General features: G+C 47.9%; 1 protein-coding gene across 1 annotated transcript in view; it reads right to left on the reverse strand.

Moving 5' to 3' along the window:
* xkr7b (XK, Kell blood group complex subunit-related family, member 7b) overlaps positions 1 to 14,446 on the reverse strand; it is a 42,999-nt gene extending 28,553 nt beyond the window's left edge. The window contains exon 1 of the mRNA XM_035522258.2: positions 13,914 to 14,446. Within this exon, the coding sequence (XP_035378151.1) occupies positions 13,914 to 14,446 (533 nt within the window). The remainder of the gene's footprint in view (positions 1 to 13,913) is intronic.
* Between the last annotated feature and the right edge of the window lie 3,054 nt (positions 14,447 to 17,500).

The following is a 17,500-nucleotide window of genomic DNA, read 5'->3' on the forward strand; positions in this document are numbered from 1 at the left end:
CCATAAACAGACCTTAAACAGACCATAAACAGACCATAAACAGACCTTAAACAGACCTTAAACAAACCATGAACAGACCTTAAACAGACCTTAAACAGACCATGAACAGACCTTAAACAGACCATAAACAGACCATGAACAGACCATAAACAGACCTTAAACAGACCATAAACAGACCTTAAACAGACCTTAAACAGACCATGAACAGACCATAAACAGACCTTAAACAGACCTTAAACAGACCATAAACAGACCTTAAACAGACCATAAACAGACCTTAAACAGACCTTAAATAGACCATAAACAGACCATGAACAGACCTTAAACAGACCATGAACAGACTTTAAACAGAGCTTAAACAGACCATAAACAGACCTTAAACAGACCTTAAACAAACCATGAACAGACCTTAAACAGACCTTAAACAGACCATGAACAGACCTTAAACAGACCATAAACAGACCATGAACAGACCTTACAGACTTTAAACAGACCTTAACCAGCCCTTAAACAGACCTTAAACAGACCATGAACAGACCTTAAACAGACCATGAACAGACCTTAAACAGACCATAAACAGACCTTAAACAGACCATGAACAAACCTTAAACAGACCATAAACAGACCATGAACAGAACTTTACCGCTATTGTGAGATGAAACAGGAAAAGATATGGGGACTATCGAACATGCATAATAAATGATAAACTGAACATGCATAATAAATGATAAACAAATATTATTGGCAAATACATACTCTTTGGAAACAGAGAAGAGGAAGGGAATATTTTGCAGAACATCTGCTTGAATACTTGCTGTTGTAAAAAGATTTGGGCAAGATGTGAGCATGTTCTTAGTTTCTTGCTATCAAAGGGAACTGGTCCCATTTACTGATGCAGTCAGTGTTCTAATAGCAGAGGCTGCCCACATAACACTACAATTACTCTGCACATATGCCAAATTATTATCTAATGATTTTTTTTTTAATCTACAAGTGACTATAAAATGTCCAGTAAAATGCATCACACATATGATTCTCTCTTTCTTTTACAGTCACTCACACACTCACACACACACACACACACACACACACACACACACACACACACACACACACACACACACACACACACACCTGCTTATAAGGCAAAATGTAATAAAATGGCAAGCAACTGCATGAATGTCCATGGACTATAAATTGTATATTTATATTCAGAGTTGAGAGGTTAAATGGTGTATGAGTGATGTGTGGTCGTGTGTTTGTGTGTGTTTTTATATGCCCGTTTGTGTGTGTGTGTGTGTGTGTGTGTGTGTGTGTGTGTGTGTGTGAAAAAGAGAGAGTGCATGAGAGATAGAGAGCAAATGCGAGAAAAGATTATCCCTACCAGCTTGTACAATATTTATGAGATAAAATGTAAACATCAGTGCAGGTTTTTTTCCCATATGGTTTCCTTCTTGCCAGGAGCTTGTGAGATCTTTCAGTCCGAGCTGAGTTGCTCTGTTACTCCGAAAGCCATTCTGTCCATTCTCTTCCTGGGTGACACAGCATGCCGTTACACTTTCGCCCTTCCTGACTGATACTTTGCTGTACACTTAGACAGACACAATTCTGACCAACCTGTTTGTGTGGCTAATACAGATGCTAAGACAGACATCATATATGCACCCCCCACCCCACCCCATTTTAGCTTTCAGGACCATGGACAGCACCCAAGCTCAACTTATGCTGATATTAGAACTTGAGAGGAGAACTCTTTACCATCTGCCATATATATTTGGCACACACACACACACACACACACACGCACACACACACACACACACACACACACACACACACACACACACACACACACAGACAGACAGACACACAGACACACACGCACACACAGGGAATTCTTGCTTCAAAGACTCATTTTTTTGAGCAGAAATGCAGCTGCATCGGGGAGGCAAGGAAAAGGGCAGAAACACGAAAATGACACTTTCATACCATTTCCCTTTCGGCCACTTTCCCACACGCCATCAGCCTTCTCCGGCCTACTAATAACAGGACAGAGCAAGGTGTCGTGAGCAGAGGACAGGAAGGGATCCAGAGACCCAGCAGCATTCAGCGGACTGTGTACCTGTTCTTTACTGCGTTCCTGCTTACCAGTCGGTCAAACGAAAGCCTCATGCTCTGTCCTCTGCACCCCATCTAAGACCGCTGGCCTTACGCTTGTTAAAATACGTCTTCTCGGATTTGCTGAGTCCCTGAAACTCAGTGCGCACCTGTGCACAAGAAGCCCTTCCCTCGTTCTGCAGGTTTTGCTGCTCCTTTCCGTCCATTGGCCCCGCTCAGTGACGTGCTTCACTCCCACCAACCACGCCTGCCATTTCCTGTCTAACACTGACAGCCTGACCTGCCAATAAGGTGCTCTCAATGTACATCTGCTGTCAGTAACAAGCAATTCTGTCTGGAATGAAGTCAGTGTGGGGCAAATGTACATGACAAGTACAATGTTTGGCACAAGACACCCCCCAGTCGCGAGACCCAGGGTGAATATCCTATTCATTTGGGTGGGACCTTGGGGTGGCCCAACACACTAGCTGCACAGTGACAGGGTCATTTGTGGGCTCCTGTTCTCAGTGCAGAAATGAGACAATGTTAATGGCACTTGGCAACCATTCGCAAGCCATTATTTCAGATGGAAACAAGGACAACTGCACCAGACATCAAGGCAACCATCTCGGGTACCTGCTCAGGCAGAGAGATGGAGAGAGAGTCAGTGGGACAGAAAGAAACAGAGAAAGAGAGAGAGAGAGAATGCACCCCCTCGGACAGATAGTTAGGGAGAGAGAGAGAGAGAGAGAGTGAAAACCAGGCAGGGAGGAAGAGATCTATTACTATTCTACTCTGATCAAGAGGGATTATATCCACCGTATCCATTTGAACATTCCTGTACATAATCATCTCAGCATCAGAGGGTAGAACAGTAAGTGATAACATGCGCCTGACAACATGAATTATACACTGTGTGCGCAGATAAAATCATATTGCACCTCTTTGCATACGCACACACACACAAACACACACACACACACACACACACACACACACACACACCCTCTTGCGTGTGTGCGCAGCCTGGAAAATAAAGTGTGTTGTGAATTGACAGAAGGATTCACATTAGGGCCCTGCCATGTCATCAGTGCCTCTGATTCACTAATACACTCACTGATTCAGTACAGACGTGTTCGTCTGCATCTGACGCCCATCTGCTGAGCAGACGTCTCCCACACCTGCAGACTCCAACATGACTTCAACGAAGAATAAAACAGAGCTGTGCAAGAGCGTGTGTGTATGTGTGTGTGTGTGTTTGGCCTGTTGGGATTCTTCCAAATCCCACTGGATATGCCTGACAGTAAGTTTCTGAGGTTCAAAACACATTTCCTCTCTCTTCCTCTCTCCTTCTCTCTCCCTTCCTCTCTCCTTCTCTCTCTCTTCCTCTCTCCTTCTCTCTCCCTTCCCATTCCTTCCTCCCTATAAAACCTCTGGTGCTAGAACAACCTCCCATGTCCTCCACTGCAGCTTGCGCGGGGAACAGGCTGCAGACCTGAACAGCTCCACCTGCGGTACTGGCTCTCTGTCCCTCCACCTCAGAGAGGTCCCGTGTGGAGGCAGCATGCGTGAAGACACTGTGCGGAGGACGTGCGTGTCACTGTGTCAGCAGATGAAAAAAGGCACAGGTGTTGTAATAACATTAGCGCGCTAGGCGTAGAGCCATTAGCTCACACCCTCCGTAGTAGAGGAGCTCATTACAGAGGAGGCCAGTTGCCTACTACAGCAAACTGGTTTTAAGGTTTAGGGCATCTCTTTTCTATCTCTCTCTCTTACTTGTGCACACACACACACACACACACACACACACACAGATTCATTAGTTCAGCTAACCAGTTTTCCAGTGCAGTTTCCACTGTTGGAGACTCCATGTGTGTGTCTATGCTTGTGTGTGCATGTGTGTGTATGCTTGTTGAAGGGGTGGGGTCATGAACAACTCTGAATCAAAATACCCTTTTCCTTCCTCCTTAACATCATTTTTTTTTGGGGGGGGCTTTGATTATGGTCCTTTCATCTTAGGTGTTTAAGGGGGCCGTGCGGCAGGGCTGTAATGAGGGGACCCCCCCCCGCCCTGCTGCCTGTAGCACTCACCTGCTAGTCACATTGCTGCACCGGCACACACACAGATAAAGCACTTTCTAGGACGGGAGGACATGCTTTACACAAGCTCATTTTCCTCTAGGGAACCTAATAACTGCTTTCTTCTGCCCACCATCTAGACACACACACACACACACACACACACACACACACACAAATGCAAACAATACAACCCTGATTTGGGACCAGGAGAGTTGGAATCCTATAACATATAGGCATCATCCTCACTCCTAGTCAAGACACTGACTTCCATATAAGCACGACCCAAAAATATCTGCCGCACTCAAAGTGATTTGTGTCAGATCTCAGCGTAAAACAACCACGGTGTGAACAACGTGCTGCTATAAGGAACTCGTAAACATGACACAGATCCATCCATAGTCCGGCAGTTTCTTTTCAGGAGTTACCAGAAAAGCAGAACACCGGGACGAGCAGGAAAGCGTGCCGGATACGTGAGCGGAATAAACAGGATCTTGAATGTTGAAGTTAGAGCCGAACCCTTCTCGCCCAGCACTGTGGTGCGTGATTCATGGACTTAAAATACAGTCCGCGTGCAAAGGTTGAGCTGAGGATGTGTTGGGGCGGCAGGGTGGTGGGAGGGGTTGAGTCCCAGGCCTGGGTGAAGAAGTAACAGCAAAACTGCACAGAGCTGTCATCACAAAAGTTGGCTGTACGTGGCGGCTGTGGTAACGGTGGTTGTGCTGATCCCTCTCTCTCCAGGTAGCGGGCGCGGTAAGCTCCTGAGCGGCTCCTGCTGGGCTCCATCCGGGTGAACCAACGGAGCGCCGGGATGCCACCTGCTCTCTTGCACAGCGTCCATGCCACCTCGCGCGTTCGGCATGCCAGAAAAGGGGCGTGGCCCTCACATGGCATGAGTTGAGCAAGACCTCATGCCAGACGAGGGGGACGGGTGGGAGCGTGAGAGTGTTTACTGCAAAAGAATGACCAGGGGGGTGTTTCCAGTTTGTTTGTGTGTGTGTGTGTGTGTGTGTGTGTGTGTGTGTGTGGGTGTGTGTGTGTGTGTGTTATCCTGCATTGTCTTGCTTGAGAGCCCCTTTCCCAGCAGACGTGGCACCAGTGGGAACACAGAGTCTCTGTAACTCTCCATCTGCACTGTCCACCCAATGGTTACATATGCCATTTCTAAGGACATGGAGACATAGTCACTGAGAGTCCCTTCTGTCATATAGGATCGCCCGTCCTGACCACCACCATGGTGTTAGGATAAGGGCCATGTCTAGTACAGACTGGCAATGGTCAGTCAGAACCATTCAGAACCATTTGCTTGCTGGCTCTAGGATGACTGTGTTCTTAACAGCCACTAAAGAAGCACAAGCTGAACTGGAAACCTGCTGGTTGGATAAAAAGCTGGACCCGTGCCCCTTCAACTAATCGTCCAGATGTTATTGATGGCAGTGAATATACTAAATGCAAAATGGAAACATTATGTAGGAATGTTGCTTGTCTTTTGGTCAAGATATAGATATTTCCAGTCTCAGTGACACACGTTTGTACGAGCTGCTGTGTACACACTCGAGCGAGTGTGCACAAACGTACACACACACACGCACACACACACACACACACACACACACACACACACGCACACGCACACGCACGCGCACACGCACGCGCACACACACGCACGCACGCACGCACGCGCACAAACACACACGCATACACGCACACACACACACACACACACACACGCACACACGCACGCACACACGCACACACGCACACACACGCACACACGCACACACGCACACACACACACACACACACACACACACACACACACACACACACACACAGGAAACACCCCACCCCACCCAGGCCTGGAGCAGGAAAGAGATGGATGATCATATAATAAAGGGCTTTCTCATGATCCCGCCGTTCTCACGGTAACGAAAGATCGGGATGTAGAAAGAGAGAGAAAGGGAGAGAGAGGGAGACTCACTTTAGGAATGAGTGTTTGTGCATTATTCACAACATGTAAAACTTTCCTGCGTTCATAAACTGCCTTCTACCAGGGGACCAGTAGTTTGGGGTTCTCTTCCCTGCTATTAGCTTGTTACCTGTAAGTGAGCCTGACAATCTGGAAAAAAAAACCCACACTGAGACAATCAGAGGGATGAAAAAAAAAGCTACAGACAGTATAATCATCTCCCTTGATGAACCTGAATATAATCAGCAGGGCATGAATATGCATAGACCTGAGTCAAGGAGAGCTTCCAAACCCTGGGAGACAGTCTCTCTCTGCCTCTAGCCCCCCCGGCTGTGCTGTGAACTCCACATCACTCACTCCTGTAAAAGGGTGAATCTTTCATTCAGACCCAGAATGAAAAATGCCTCCACAATGTACTGCTCCACCTCTACATTCTTTTGTTCTCCCGGGACATTTCGGCTGTGTCTGTCTCTGGCTCTCACTCCCTCTCTCCGCCCCCCCTCTCTCGCTCCTTTTCTGATGACAACAAAGATATGTCATGGGACGCCGGTGGAGGGAGCCCTGCCGTATTCCTGGAAGGTGGCAGAACAACAGAAAGTGCAGGTAGGTGAAGGATGGCGACGCATCCTCATAAGAGAGAGGCGGACGAGAGAGGAGGAGCGCGCCGGAGGGATTTTCGTACTTAACATAACAGATGTGACAGCCGTTTTGTAGAGCAAATTCACGCTGGCACGATGCCGCATCCAGCAGGAGAAGCAGGGAAAACAGAAGCCCTTCAACACAATACGATCAAAGCCCATGGGCGAACCTGAGCCGAACGGGAACAGAACGGAAGGGCTAGCCACCGACTGTCCGGTCCTGTAAACATTACAAAATGCGGGGCAGGGAGGGGGAGGCAGATTGGGGTGTGTGTGTGTGTGTGGGGTGATATAGGTGTGTGAGAAAGACAGAGACAGAGAGGACAGAGTTTACAATCACCTCCTGAAATTCCCCATCTGCACATAGTTTTTACGTATGTATGTCTCCATGTATATTTGTATGTATATGTGACTCTATGCCCTAGGTGTGAGTGGGTGTGTGTGTGAGCAAGTGTAGGTGCTTGTGTGCATATGTGCTTGTGTACGTATGTGAGTGTGTGCTCATTCGCATATGTGAACACGCACACACACGCGCGCACGCACACACACACACACACACACACAAATGAGACAGGTCGACATAAATAATACATGCGTGTGAACCGAACGCTAATCCTAATGTTCGGTGCGCACAGCTGCCAGAGTCGCTCTGAACCCACCCGTAAGACTGATGGGTGGAACTGTGAAAAGTGATTCTCGAGTCACAAGGGAAGTGAGTGCGTAAGAGCTCGTCATCCACATGATGTCACCGTAGACGGCCCACGCCTCAGCCGAGCGCCCCAGATAATTCGCAAAAACTGCTGCTTTTCAGCGGAATGTGGTCCTTCACTTGTTTAGTATATCACTCTAATTTATGGAGCTGGTCTCAAGCCCTGTGCTGAAGGTAGAGGTTTCAGCCTTTGTGCATGCACACACACACACGCACGCACGCACGCACGCTTACTCACACCCATCTTAAATTAAAAGCATTGTAAAGTGTGACTGCAGTCTGTTAACCCCATGATATCCCAGTGTACTCATGAAAGCTGGCTCCAGTGAACAGTTCCATTCTCCAGTGAGCCTTTAGACCTTGCGTGTACTCTGCACAGTGTTCTACCTGCTAGCCCATGCTAACATCTAACACTGCTGACACATGCCGGTGCAGATTGCAGCATGCAGTATATAGTATACAGCCTTCTCCTGCAAACACCACCGATACACACACACACACACACACACACACACACACACACACACACTTCAGAGCCTTTGGCTGACTCACCTTTGCATGTGACATAATATATGCAAGTAGTCAAATACACAAACTGCAATGCCAAATAAATCCATACTGTTGACCAAGAGGAAGCTCATTGACCTGCAAACAAATATTTGCAAATCCTCTTCAAGAGCTGAAAGGCAGAAACTTGTTAACACAGGCTCTCGCCATTCACTTAAGTCGGCCTTGGCCCAGAGCATGCACACGCAGACATCACAAACACACAGACACGCAGATATCACAAACACACACACACGCAGACATCACAAACACACACACATGCAGCCATCACAAACACACACACACGCAGACATCACAAACACACACACACGCAGACATCACAAACACACACACACGCAGCCATGACAAACACACACACACGCAGACATCACAAACACACACACATGCAGCCATCACAAACACACACACACGCAGACATCACAAACACACACACACGTAGCCATCACAAACACACACACACGCAGACATCACAAACACACACACATGCAGCCATCACAAACACACACACACGCAGACATCACAAACACACACACATGCAGACATCACAAACACACACACACGCAGACATCACAAACACACACACACGCGCGTGCGTGCATGTGCCAGTCTCTGTGTCATGCTGCTGTGATGTTTGTGTTTCCAGCATCTGTAAGGAGCTCAAGAGAAGCAGGTCAGCTCAGAGAGGAAGGGCAGCCTTACAGAGACGGAGAGAGAGAAAGAGAGAGAGAGAGCGAGAGAGCGTGGCAGAAGGCTGAAGAAAAGAGAGAACAGAGAGAGGTGGCAATGAGAGGCGGAGGCTGACGGGAGGGAGCCTCCCAGGCTGAGACAGGCGAGGTGAAGACCAGTGTGCTGTTTTCCTGTCTCACTCCACAGAAGGGTGAGCACAGAACAGCCCTCCCCTGAACACGCCAAAGCAAACCAGCGCCGTGGAAACAGGGGAACGGCACCCGGCCCGTTGGTGCAGGGGAAGGGCGGCGCACAGCACCACCCAGCTCTACCCCCTACCACCCAGCACTCACCACTACATCCAGCACTAACCACCACCACCCAGCACTAACCACCACCACCCAGCACTAACCACCACCACCCAGCACTCACCACTACATCCAGCACTAACCACCACCACCCAGCACTAACCACCACCACCCAGCACTAACCACCACCACCCAGCACTAACCACCACCACCCAGCACTCACCACTACATCCAGCACTAACCACCACCACCCAGCACTAACCACCACCACCCAGCACTCACCACTACATCCAGCACTAACCACCACCACCCAGCACTCACCACTACATCCAGCACTAACCACCACCACCCAGCACTAACCACCACCACCCAGCACTCACCACTACATCCAGCACTAACCACCACCACCCAGCACTAACCACCACCACCCAGCACTAACCACCACCACCCAGCACTCACCACTACATCCAGCACTAACCACCACCACCCAGCACTAACCACCACCACCCAGCACTCACCACTACCACCCAGCACTCACCACTACACCCAGCACTCACCACTACATCCAGCACTAACCACCACCACCCAGCTCTACCCCCTACCACCCAGCACTCACCACTACATCCAGCACTAACCACCACCACCCAGCACTAACCACCACCACCCAGCACTCACCACTACATCCAGCACTAACCACCACCACCCAGCACTATCCACCACCACCCAGCACTCACCACTACATCCAGCACTAACCACCACCACCCAGCACTAACCACCACCACCCAGCACTCACCACTACATCCAGCACTAACCACCACCACCCAGCACTAACCACCACCACCCAGCACTCACCACTACATCCAGCACTAACCACCACCACCCAGCACTAACCACCACCACCCAGCACTCACCACTACATCCAGCACTAACCACCACCACCCAGCACTAACCACCACCACCCAGCACTCACCACTACCACCCAGCACTCACCACTACATCCAGCACTCACCACTACATCCAGCACTCACCACTACATCCAGCACTAACCACCACCACCCAGCACTCACCACTACATCCAGCACTAACCACCACCACCCAGCACTAACCACCACCACCCAGCACTCACCACTACATCCAGCACTCACCACTACATCCAGCACTAACCACCACCACCCAGCACTCACCACTACATCCAGCACTAACCACTACATCCAGCACTCACCACTACATCCAGCACTAACCACTACATCCAGCACTCACCACTACATCCAGCACTCACCACTACATCCAGCACTAACCACCCCCACCCAGCACTCACCACTACATCCAGCACTAACCACCACCACCCAGCACTAACCACCACCACCCAGCACTCACCACTACATCCAGCACTCACCACTACATCCAGCACTAACCACCACCACCCAGCACTCACCACTACATCCAGCACTCACCACTACATCCAGCAGTAACCACCACCACCCAGCACTAACCACCACCACCCAGCACTCACCACTACATCCAGCACTAACCACCACCACCCAGCTCTACCCAGCAGCAGTCTGCTCCATACGATTTAGCGTCCATCTTTGTTTTATAAAAGAGGATAGAAAAAAAGGATCATGAGGCAGATTGAGATGGAGGGGGATATGAGAGAGAGAGAGGGAGGGAGAGAGAGAGAGAGAGAGAGAGAGAGGGAGAGAGGGAGGGAGAGGGGGAGAGAGAGAGGGAGAGAGAGAGGGAGAGAGAGAGGGGAAGAGAGAGAGAGAGGGAGAGAGAGAGGGAGAAAGAGAGGGATGCAGAGAGAGAGAGGAGAGAGAGGGAAAGGGGGAGAGAGAGAGAGAGGGCCAGAGAGAGAGAGAGGGAGAGAGAGAGGGAGGGAGAGAGAGGGTAAGAGAGAGAGGGAGGGAGAGAGAGGGTAAGAGAGAGAGGGAGAGAGAGACAGAGGGAGAAAGAGAGATGGAGAGAGAGAGAGAGGGAGAGAGAGAGAGAGAGGAAGGGAGAGAGAGAGAGGAAGGGAGAGAGAGAGAGGGAGGGAGAGAGAGAGGGAGGGAGAGAGAGAGAGGGAGAGAGAGAGAGGGAGGGGGAGACTACTGAACTAGTATGAAAAGCTGAAAAACACTTCAACAAGCTCCTGCCTAACTATAGCACCCACACCAATAGGCAGAGGAGTGGCTGTGCAAATAAAGAGAATGTGCCAGCAGTACAAACAAAATGTAATGGTATCAGAGCTGCACTGCCTGTACCCAATACAAACCAGACTTTTCTAAACATATTTTTAGCAACAAAAAGTCACCACAAAACGTCTATATTTGTGGCAAAATATCCAAAATTGTGAAAATATTCCACCTACTAGGTGAACACAGGGAAGGCAGCGCACCAGCAGAACAGTGTGTCCTGAGAGAGACAGACCTGACCTGGTAGACAGTGAGAGATGTGGACATGCATGCTCAAGCAAGTATACACACATACACACACACATATACACATACACACAAATACACACACATATAGGCACACACAAATATGCACAAATACACAAAAATATGCACACACACACACACACATGCACACTCATAGGCTACCTAGGCAAAAATGATATGACAATTAATTGTCTGCTGCTTTTGACTACAAAGTGTCCATGTGTCCTCTTCTCACTAATATTATTGATTTGGTTTATGAACTTTGCACGTATGGATTCTGATTATAATTACTACACTGTTTAATTTCATAATTTGTTGTGGTTCTGCCTAAATATTTTGGAATGCTGTAATACTCTGTGATTTAATCGTGATTTAGATGTGGAAAAAACATGGCAAACTGACCAGTGGGGGGGGGGGGGGGCAGATGGGAAAAAGGCAGAAAAAGACAGCTGGGGGGGAGGGGATAGAGAGAGAGAGAGAAAGAGGGAGAGAGCAATTTCATTTAGGAGAATGATGAAAGGAAAAGCTATATTCTCTCCCAGACAATCGCTGAGACAAACAAGTCCTCTCTAGCCCCCTGTTAATAATTCAGTGCCTAACTACAAGTAAAACTCTCTGTGACTCTGCTCCCCCATCAGTCTGTCCCTTACACACACACACACACACACACACACACACACCCGACACACACGCACACACACACGCACACACCTTACCTGCACTCATATGGGGCGAGAGCTCCCCTGTGTGTGAAGCTGCATAAGATGAGGTCCAGCTGTTCTCCAGTCAGGTCCCTTGCTGTGCAGTGACCTTCAGTCTCTGTTTCTCACCTGAGCTCAGAGCAAACGCTACCCAAACTGCCCCTGCTGACTTTTAGCCACAGATTTGATCAGCACTGCTCAGCATCTCACATGGAATGCTAGAAAATGCTCTCTCTCTCTCTCTCTCTCTCTCTCTCTCTCTCTCTCTCTCTCTCTCTCTCTCTCTATCTCTCTCTCTCTCTCTCTCTCTCTCTCTGGCACACATACACTCTCAGAATGTTCTAAAGTCACAGAGTGTCAGAACATTCCAAAAGTACAGAAGTAGTGTAACAAACTTTTAGCCACATATTTTAATAAGCACTGCTCAGCATCTTACACAAGATGCCAGAATTCTCTCTCTCTCTCTCTGTGTTTATATATATATATATATATATATTCTCGTAAATACAGAGTGAGGCAGCCAGAATAATGAACTAATTTTGCAGACTTGGTCGTTTTCCTAGGCTGATCGAAAGAGCGGGTGAGCGCGCATACTCAGTTACGTCGATTTCGTCCGGTGTTTTAAACTTCCTTTCCCTCTCAAAGCTGGAGACAAGAAAAGCCTCGTGCCATAAGAGGACAGCTTAAGGGTACAATTTAAAAAAGGCGACGGCGTGCGAAGCGAAGCTGAGTTAACCACTCTCCGAAGAAAGCTGACCTAAAAGCCGCTTTATACACACGGCCTCCTTATACTTAGCAAACAACGAACCGGCGAGACGGCAGGAGATCTGCGGGGGTGGAGAGCAGCGCGCGTTTTCCGAGGGAGACTCGGTGTAGTTCGCAATTAATTATTTATCAGGGTAGCTCGAGACACTGTGAACAAAATAACCAACCACTAAGCACTCCTGGTGTGCAAAGGAGGAGCGGAGGGGGGGGGGGGGGTTCTGTTACACCGAGTTTATCAATGGACCGCATCTCCACCTGGCACAAGGAGGGTGAAAGCGACACGATTGGAGCACGCCGTTTTGATAACCGACCGCGCCAGCGAGTGCAGCTGTCACCTCGCCGCTTTTCGTCCGGGAAATTCGACACCAGTGCCTGTCTAGCTGCCGAGCGCAGAGAGCAGAGAGCAGTCGCCTTCGTCGATAATATCCGTTTCAGCAGAACCTAATGCTCGCCAGTCTGCCGCTCGCCAGACCGCAGTCGGAGCGACCAGTCGTGGCACACGACGCTCTCCCTTCGCTGGCACCGCGTCTGGGCTGGCAGCGCCGCACGCCCAGATACCACATGCCTCTGAGGGCTTGTGATTGCTGCTCGCGGTTCGCTGTGGTGCTTCCATCTGTCTTCATAGCACCACCAAACACGCACCCAGAACTATAAAACTATAATGCATAATGTTAACTCATATATATATATATATATATATATATATATATATATATATATATATATATATATATATATATATATATATATATATATATATATATATATATATATATATATATATATATATATATATATATATATATATGTGTGTGAAAAAACGAGCATGATTTCAGTATCAACGAGTGGAACTGGGCAATAAGTAAATTCTGTGAGGAAAAAAGTGATTTCTTTTCTTTTTTTAGCTCTGCCCTTCAGCCAACTTCACATGCACCTAAGCTTCATCGGCGCCTGAGCGCTGTGGATTTCCGCGCGGTAATTGCAGTCTTACCTCCAGACCTGGCCCAGCTGCAGGATGTGTATAACGGTCTGGAAGACCCACATGCACACTCTGCAGCATCTTAGGGTCCGACCCCTTGAGCTCTGCGCTGGCAGCGGTCTGACTCCTACGGCGCTGCCGCTGCCTCGCTGTCCGCTGCCCTTGGTGCTGAAATTGCTGTCGCCTCCACCCCCCCTCGCCGCCGCCTCTTCTCTGGAGCTGTCGTTCATCTCCGAGTAATCATAGACAAACCACCTGAAACTCAAAACCTGAACCACAGCGGAGGGAACCACCACGAAGACCAGCGTAAGCCCGAACCACCAAAAGTCCCCTCTCAAGTAGTAGTCCGCTGCCAGCCACAGGTCGGTGGCTCCGTCGGAGAAGAAAACCAGCAGGGCGCACAGCACCCAGCAGCAGTCCAGCAGCGTGTAGCGGTTCTCGGCACGGCAGTGCGGCGCTGGACGCTGGTCCGGGCCGACGAGCCACCGAGACTCGGACTCATTCTCGGTCAGACACACGGCTGCTCCATCCGATTTAGCGGCCATGTTTGTTGTAGGAAAGCGAGTAGGAAAAGGAGCGCAAGGCAGAATGAGGAGAGAGAGAGAGAGAGAGAGAGAGAGAGAGAGAGAGAGAGAGAGAGAGAGAGAGAGAGAGAGAGAGACAGACAGACACCAGAGACGGGACGACTGCTTATGTAGTGTCAGGTGGCATCAACCATATTTCTACAAGGCTACTTATTCGCTCTTCGAGTTGCCCACCTGCACATATAGGCTGTTTTTCTCTTTCAAATTTGAAATCTTTTATCCGTTACGGGGGAATTTGACAGAACTCGGGAAGGCATTTAAAACTTAGAAACTACATTTTTTCCCCTTACCTTTCATTTGCCTGACGTGTTAATTATTAATGATTTAATTATGAATGAATAATTAATCGAATTAGTTCGTTCGCTCTTTGAAATGCGTGTATTGTCACATTAAACAAACAGCAAGTCAGAAATAGTCATTCCTCAAAAAGGTTTTATTCATACTTAATTAGGATGCTTGAATTTCAAGCAAATGATTAAGAAAAAGGCCTGTATTAATCCACCAGTTAATACGTATCCTAAAATAAGACCCAAAATAGCAGCGTATTCTACACGTAATGTGAGTAAATACTCCGCAGCTGTCCACAGTAAAACACCCAGGATATTTTATTGATTAGTAGGTAGTGAGAATGTTACGTCTCCCTCTCCCTCACGTCGAATCTCTTACTCACGTGTAAAGGCGCAACGTTCCTGTAAGTGGACTCAGCCTACTGGCTATATGTCAACTACTAAGATAGTAAATGCTTTATTTCATGCACTAACTTGTGTGTTAAGGTAATCAGTATGCAAAGAAAATATACCTATATGGTGTTGGGCATTTATTACCAGGTATTTACATATATGTTCTTTATAATTGGATAAAAAATATCCATCTTTAAGTGTACAGAATCGTAAAGCAGTATTAGCTGAACCCATGCGTCTGAGAAATGCACAGTACGCCTAATGGTTGTTGTGTCCATTAAGTCTATTAGGGCTGTAGCTTACTCAGTGAACTGGCAGGGTAGTTGCGGGCTAAGCTCTTTAGCATCCAATAGGTGTAAATCCCATTAAACTTTGCTCTACGACTTCCTGATCCACCATAGACTGACACAAAAGGCAAGTGGCGAACGCTAGATTAAGCGTTTGGCGCTGGCCTCGGACATGCGGCCACTGCACTGCTATTACTGGCCCGTGTCTCATTTCATTATTGAAACTAAGCGATATGAACGCAGAGTGCATTCACGAGTTCAACATTTTTTCCACTCCTAACCTCTGTTGGATGGACATTTTTTGCTTGCCATATCAGGTTATACCAGGGAGAGGTTTGGGAGTCTTGGTACAAGGTAGGTGTTTCTAATAAAGCTGATGTTGAGTGTAACAAATGAGGAGGTAAAGGCAATGCATGGTAGTCTGTAGAGCAGGAACAAAACTCCAAAGTTAGGTCAGTAAGGAGGTGGGCTACAGGCTGCCTTAATGGGTAGGAATGGGAAGTCAAAGGTGAATCAGCCTGGAAAGAGATGATGGAAAGATTGAATGTTACAAGACAAACAAGCTAAGTTGATTTAAGAGTAAGCACCGTGTATATCTGCTACATATCCCTACACATCCCTACATATCCCCTACACATCCCTACTCATCCCCACATATCCCTACACATCCCCACATATCCCTACGCATCCCCTACACATCCTCTGCATATCCCTACACATCCTCTACATATCCCTACACATCCCCACATATCCCTACACAACCCCTACACATCCTCTACATATTACCTACGCATCCTCTACATATCCCTACACATCCCTACATATCCCTACATATCCATATACAAACCTACGTATCCCTACACATCCCTGTCATATTAGCACTAGAAAATGCTCATACATGGCAGAAAGAAATAAGCCCAGATGCCCCCAAAGCATCAGAACTTTGGCCTGGCACAGGGATCAGTGTCCTTGGAGGCACATGAAAGCCATCAGCACTGGAAGGTGCACAGCACCGGTTTGTCGCTTGCAGGAAAATCATGCGGCATGTCAGCTGTGTCGGCACGTCAGCGACCCAACGAACAGCCCTGAGCCAGCTCTCCAGCAGCAGGCCAGTGCTCTACAGCGGCAACACCCTGAAAATCCAGGGAGAGGTATGCACACACACGCATGCATGTGTGTTTAAACAAGCGTACATACACACAAATAAATCAATAAAGAGACAGATAGAGGATAATATGCAGCATCAGGTGTTATCTGTAGTATTCATAGATTTGCTTGTTTCTCAGTCCAGGCTTGGGAGACATGGATTTGATAAGTCATACCTCACCAGAAGCTCCTGTGTCCAGACTTTAACCCATGGCCAGCGAGGCTAGTGCATGCGCTACATTATCTGTGGCCTATTATAATGGCAATCATGTGAAGCACAGTTGTATTGATTATCTCTGGTGAGTAGATAGTAGCACAATATCAAACAACATTCAACAAACAACTGGAAGGGATCAAAGGGATAACATTTTTAGAGCAAAATGTGTCTGCCTCTAAGTATAGCTCTTTTCTAATGTAATCAATGAATTCAGGAGTTATATTCAGTCCCATTGCCAGTGGTGTATAAAATCAAGCACCTAGCAATCTAGGCTGCCTTTGCAAACATTTGTGAAAGAATGGGTCATTCTAAAGAGCTCAATGAATTCTAGTGCTGTAATATGATGCCACTATTGCAACAAAACAGTTGTGAAATTTCGTCTTTTAGATATTCCATGATCAATTGTGATATCATTATTATAACTGTGGTATTATTGAAAAGTTGGTATTATTGAAAACCACAGCAACTCAGCCACAAAGCGACAGATCACGTAAAGTTCCAGAGCGGGGTCGCCGAGTGCTGAGGCGCATAGTGTGTAAAAGTCACCAACGCTCTGCTGACTCAGTTGCCATAACGAATTTCAGGACACAGGTAGGTGAGGATCCGAATGCGAGAGATTTTATTGATATACGACCAGGGACGAGTTGCGAGGTGGGTTGGTAGGGTAGCTATTGGCGATGAGGAG

This window comes from Electrophorus electricus, chromosome 24 (assembly GCF_041902795.1).
Source record: "Electrophorus electricus isolate QZ-2024a chromosome 24, ASM4190279v1, whole genome shotgun sequence".
In the NCBI taxonomy this organism is placed as follows: Eukaryota; Metazoa; Chordata; class Actinopteri; order Gymnotiformes; family Gymnotidae; genus Electrophorus; species Electrophorus electricus.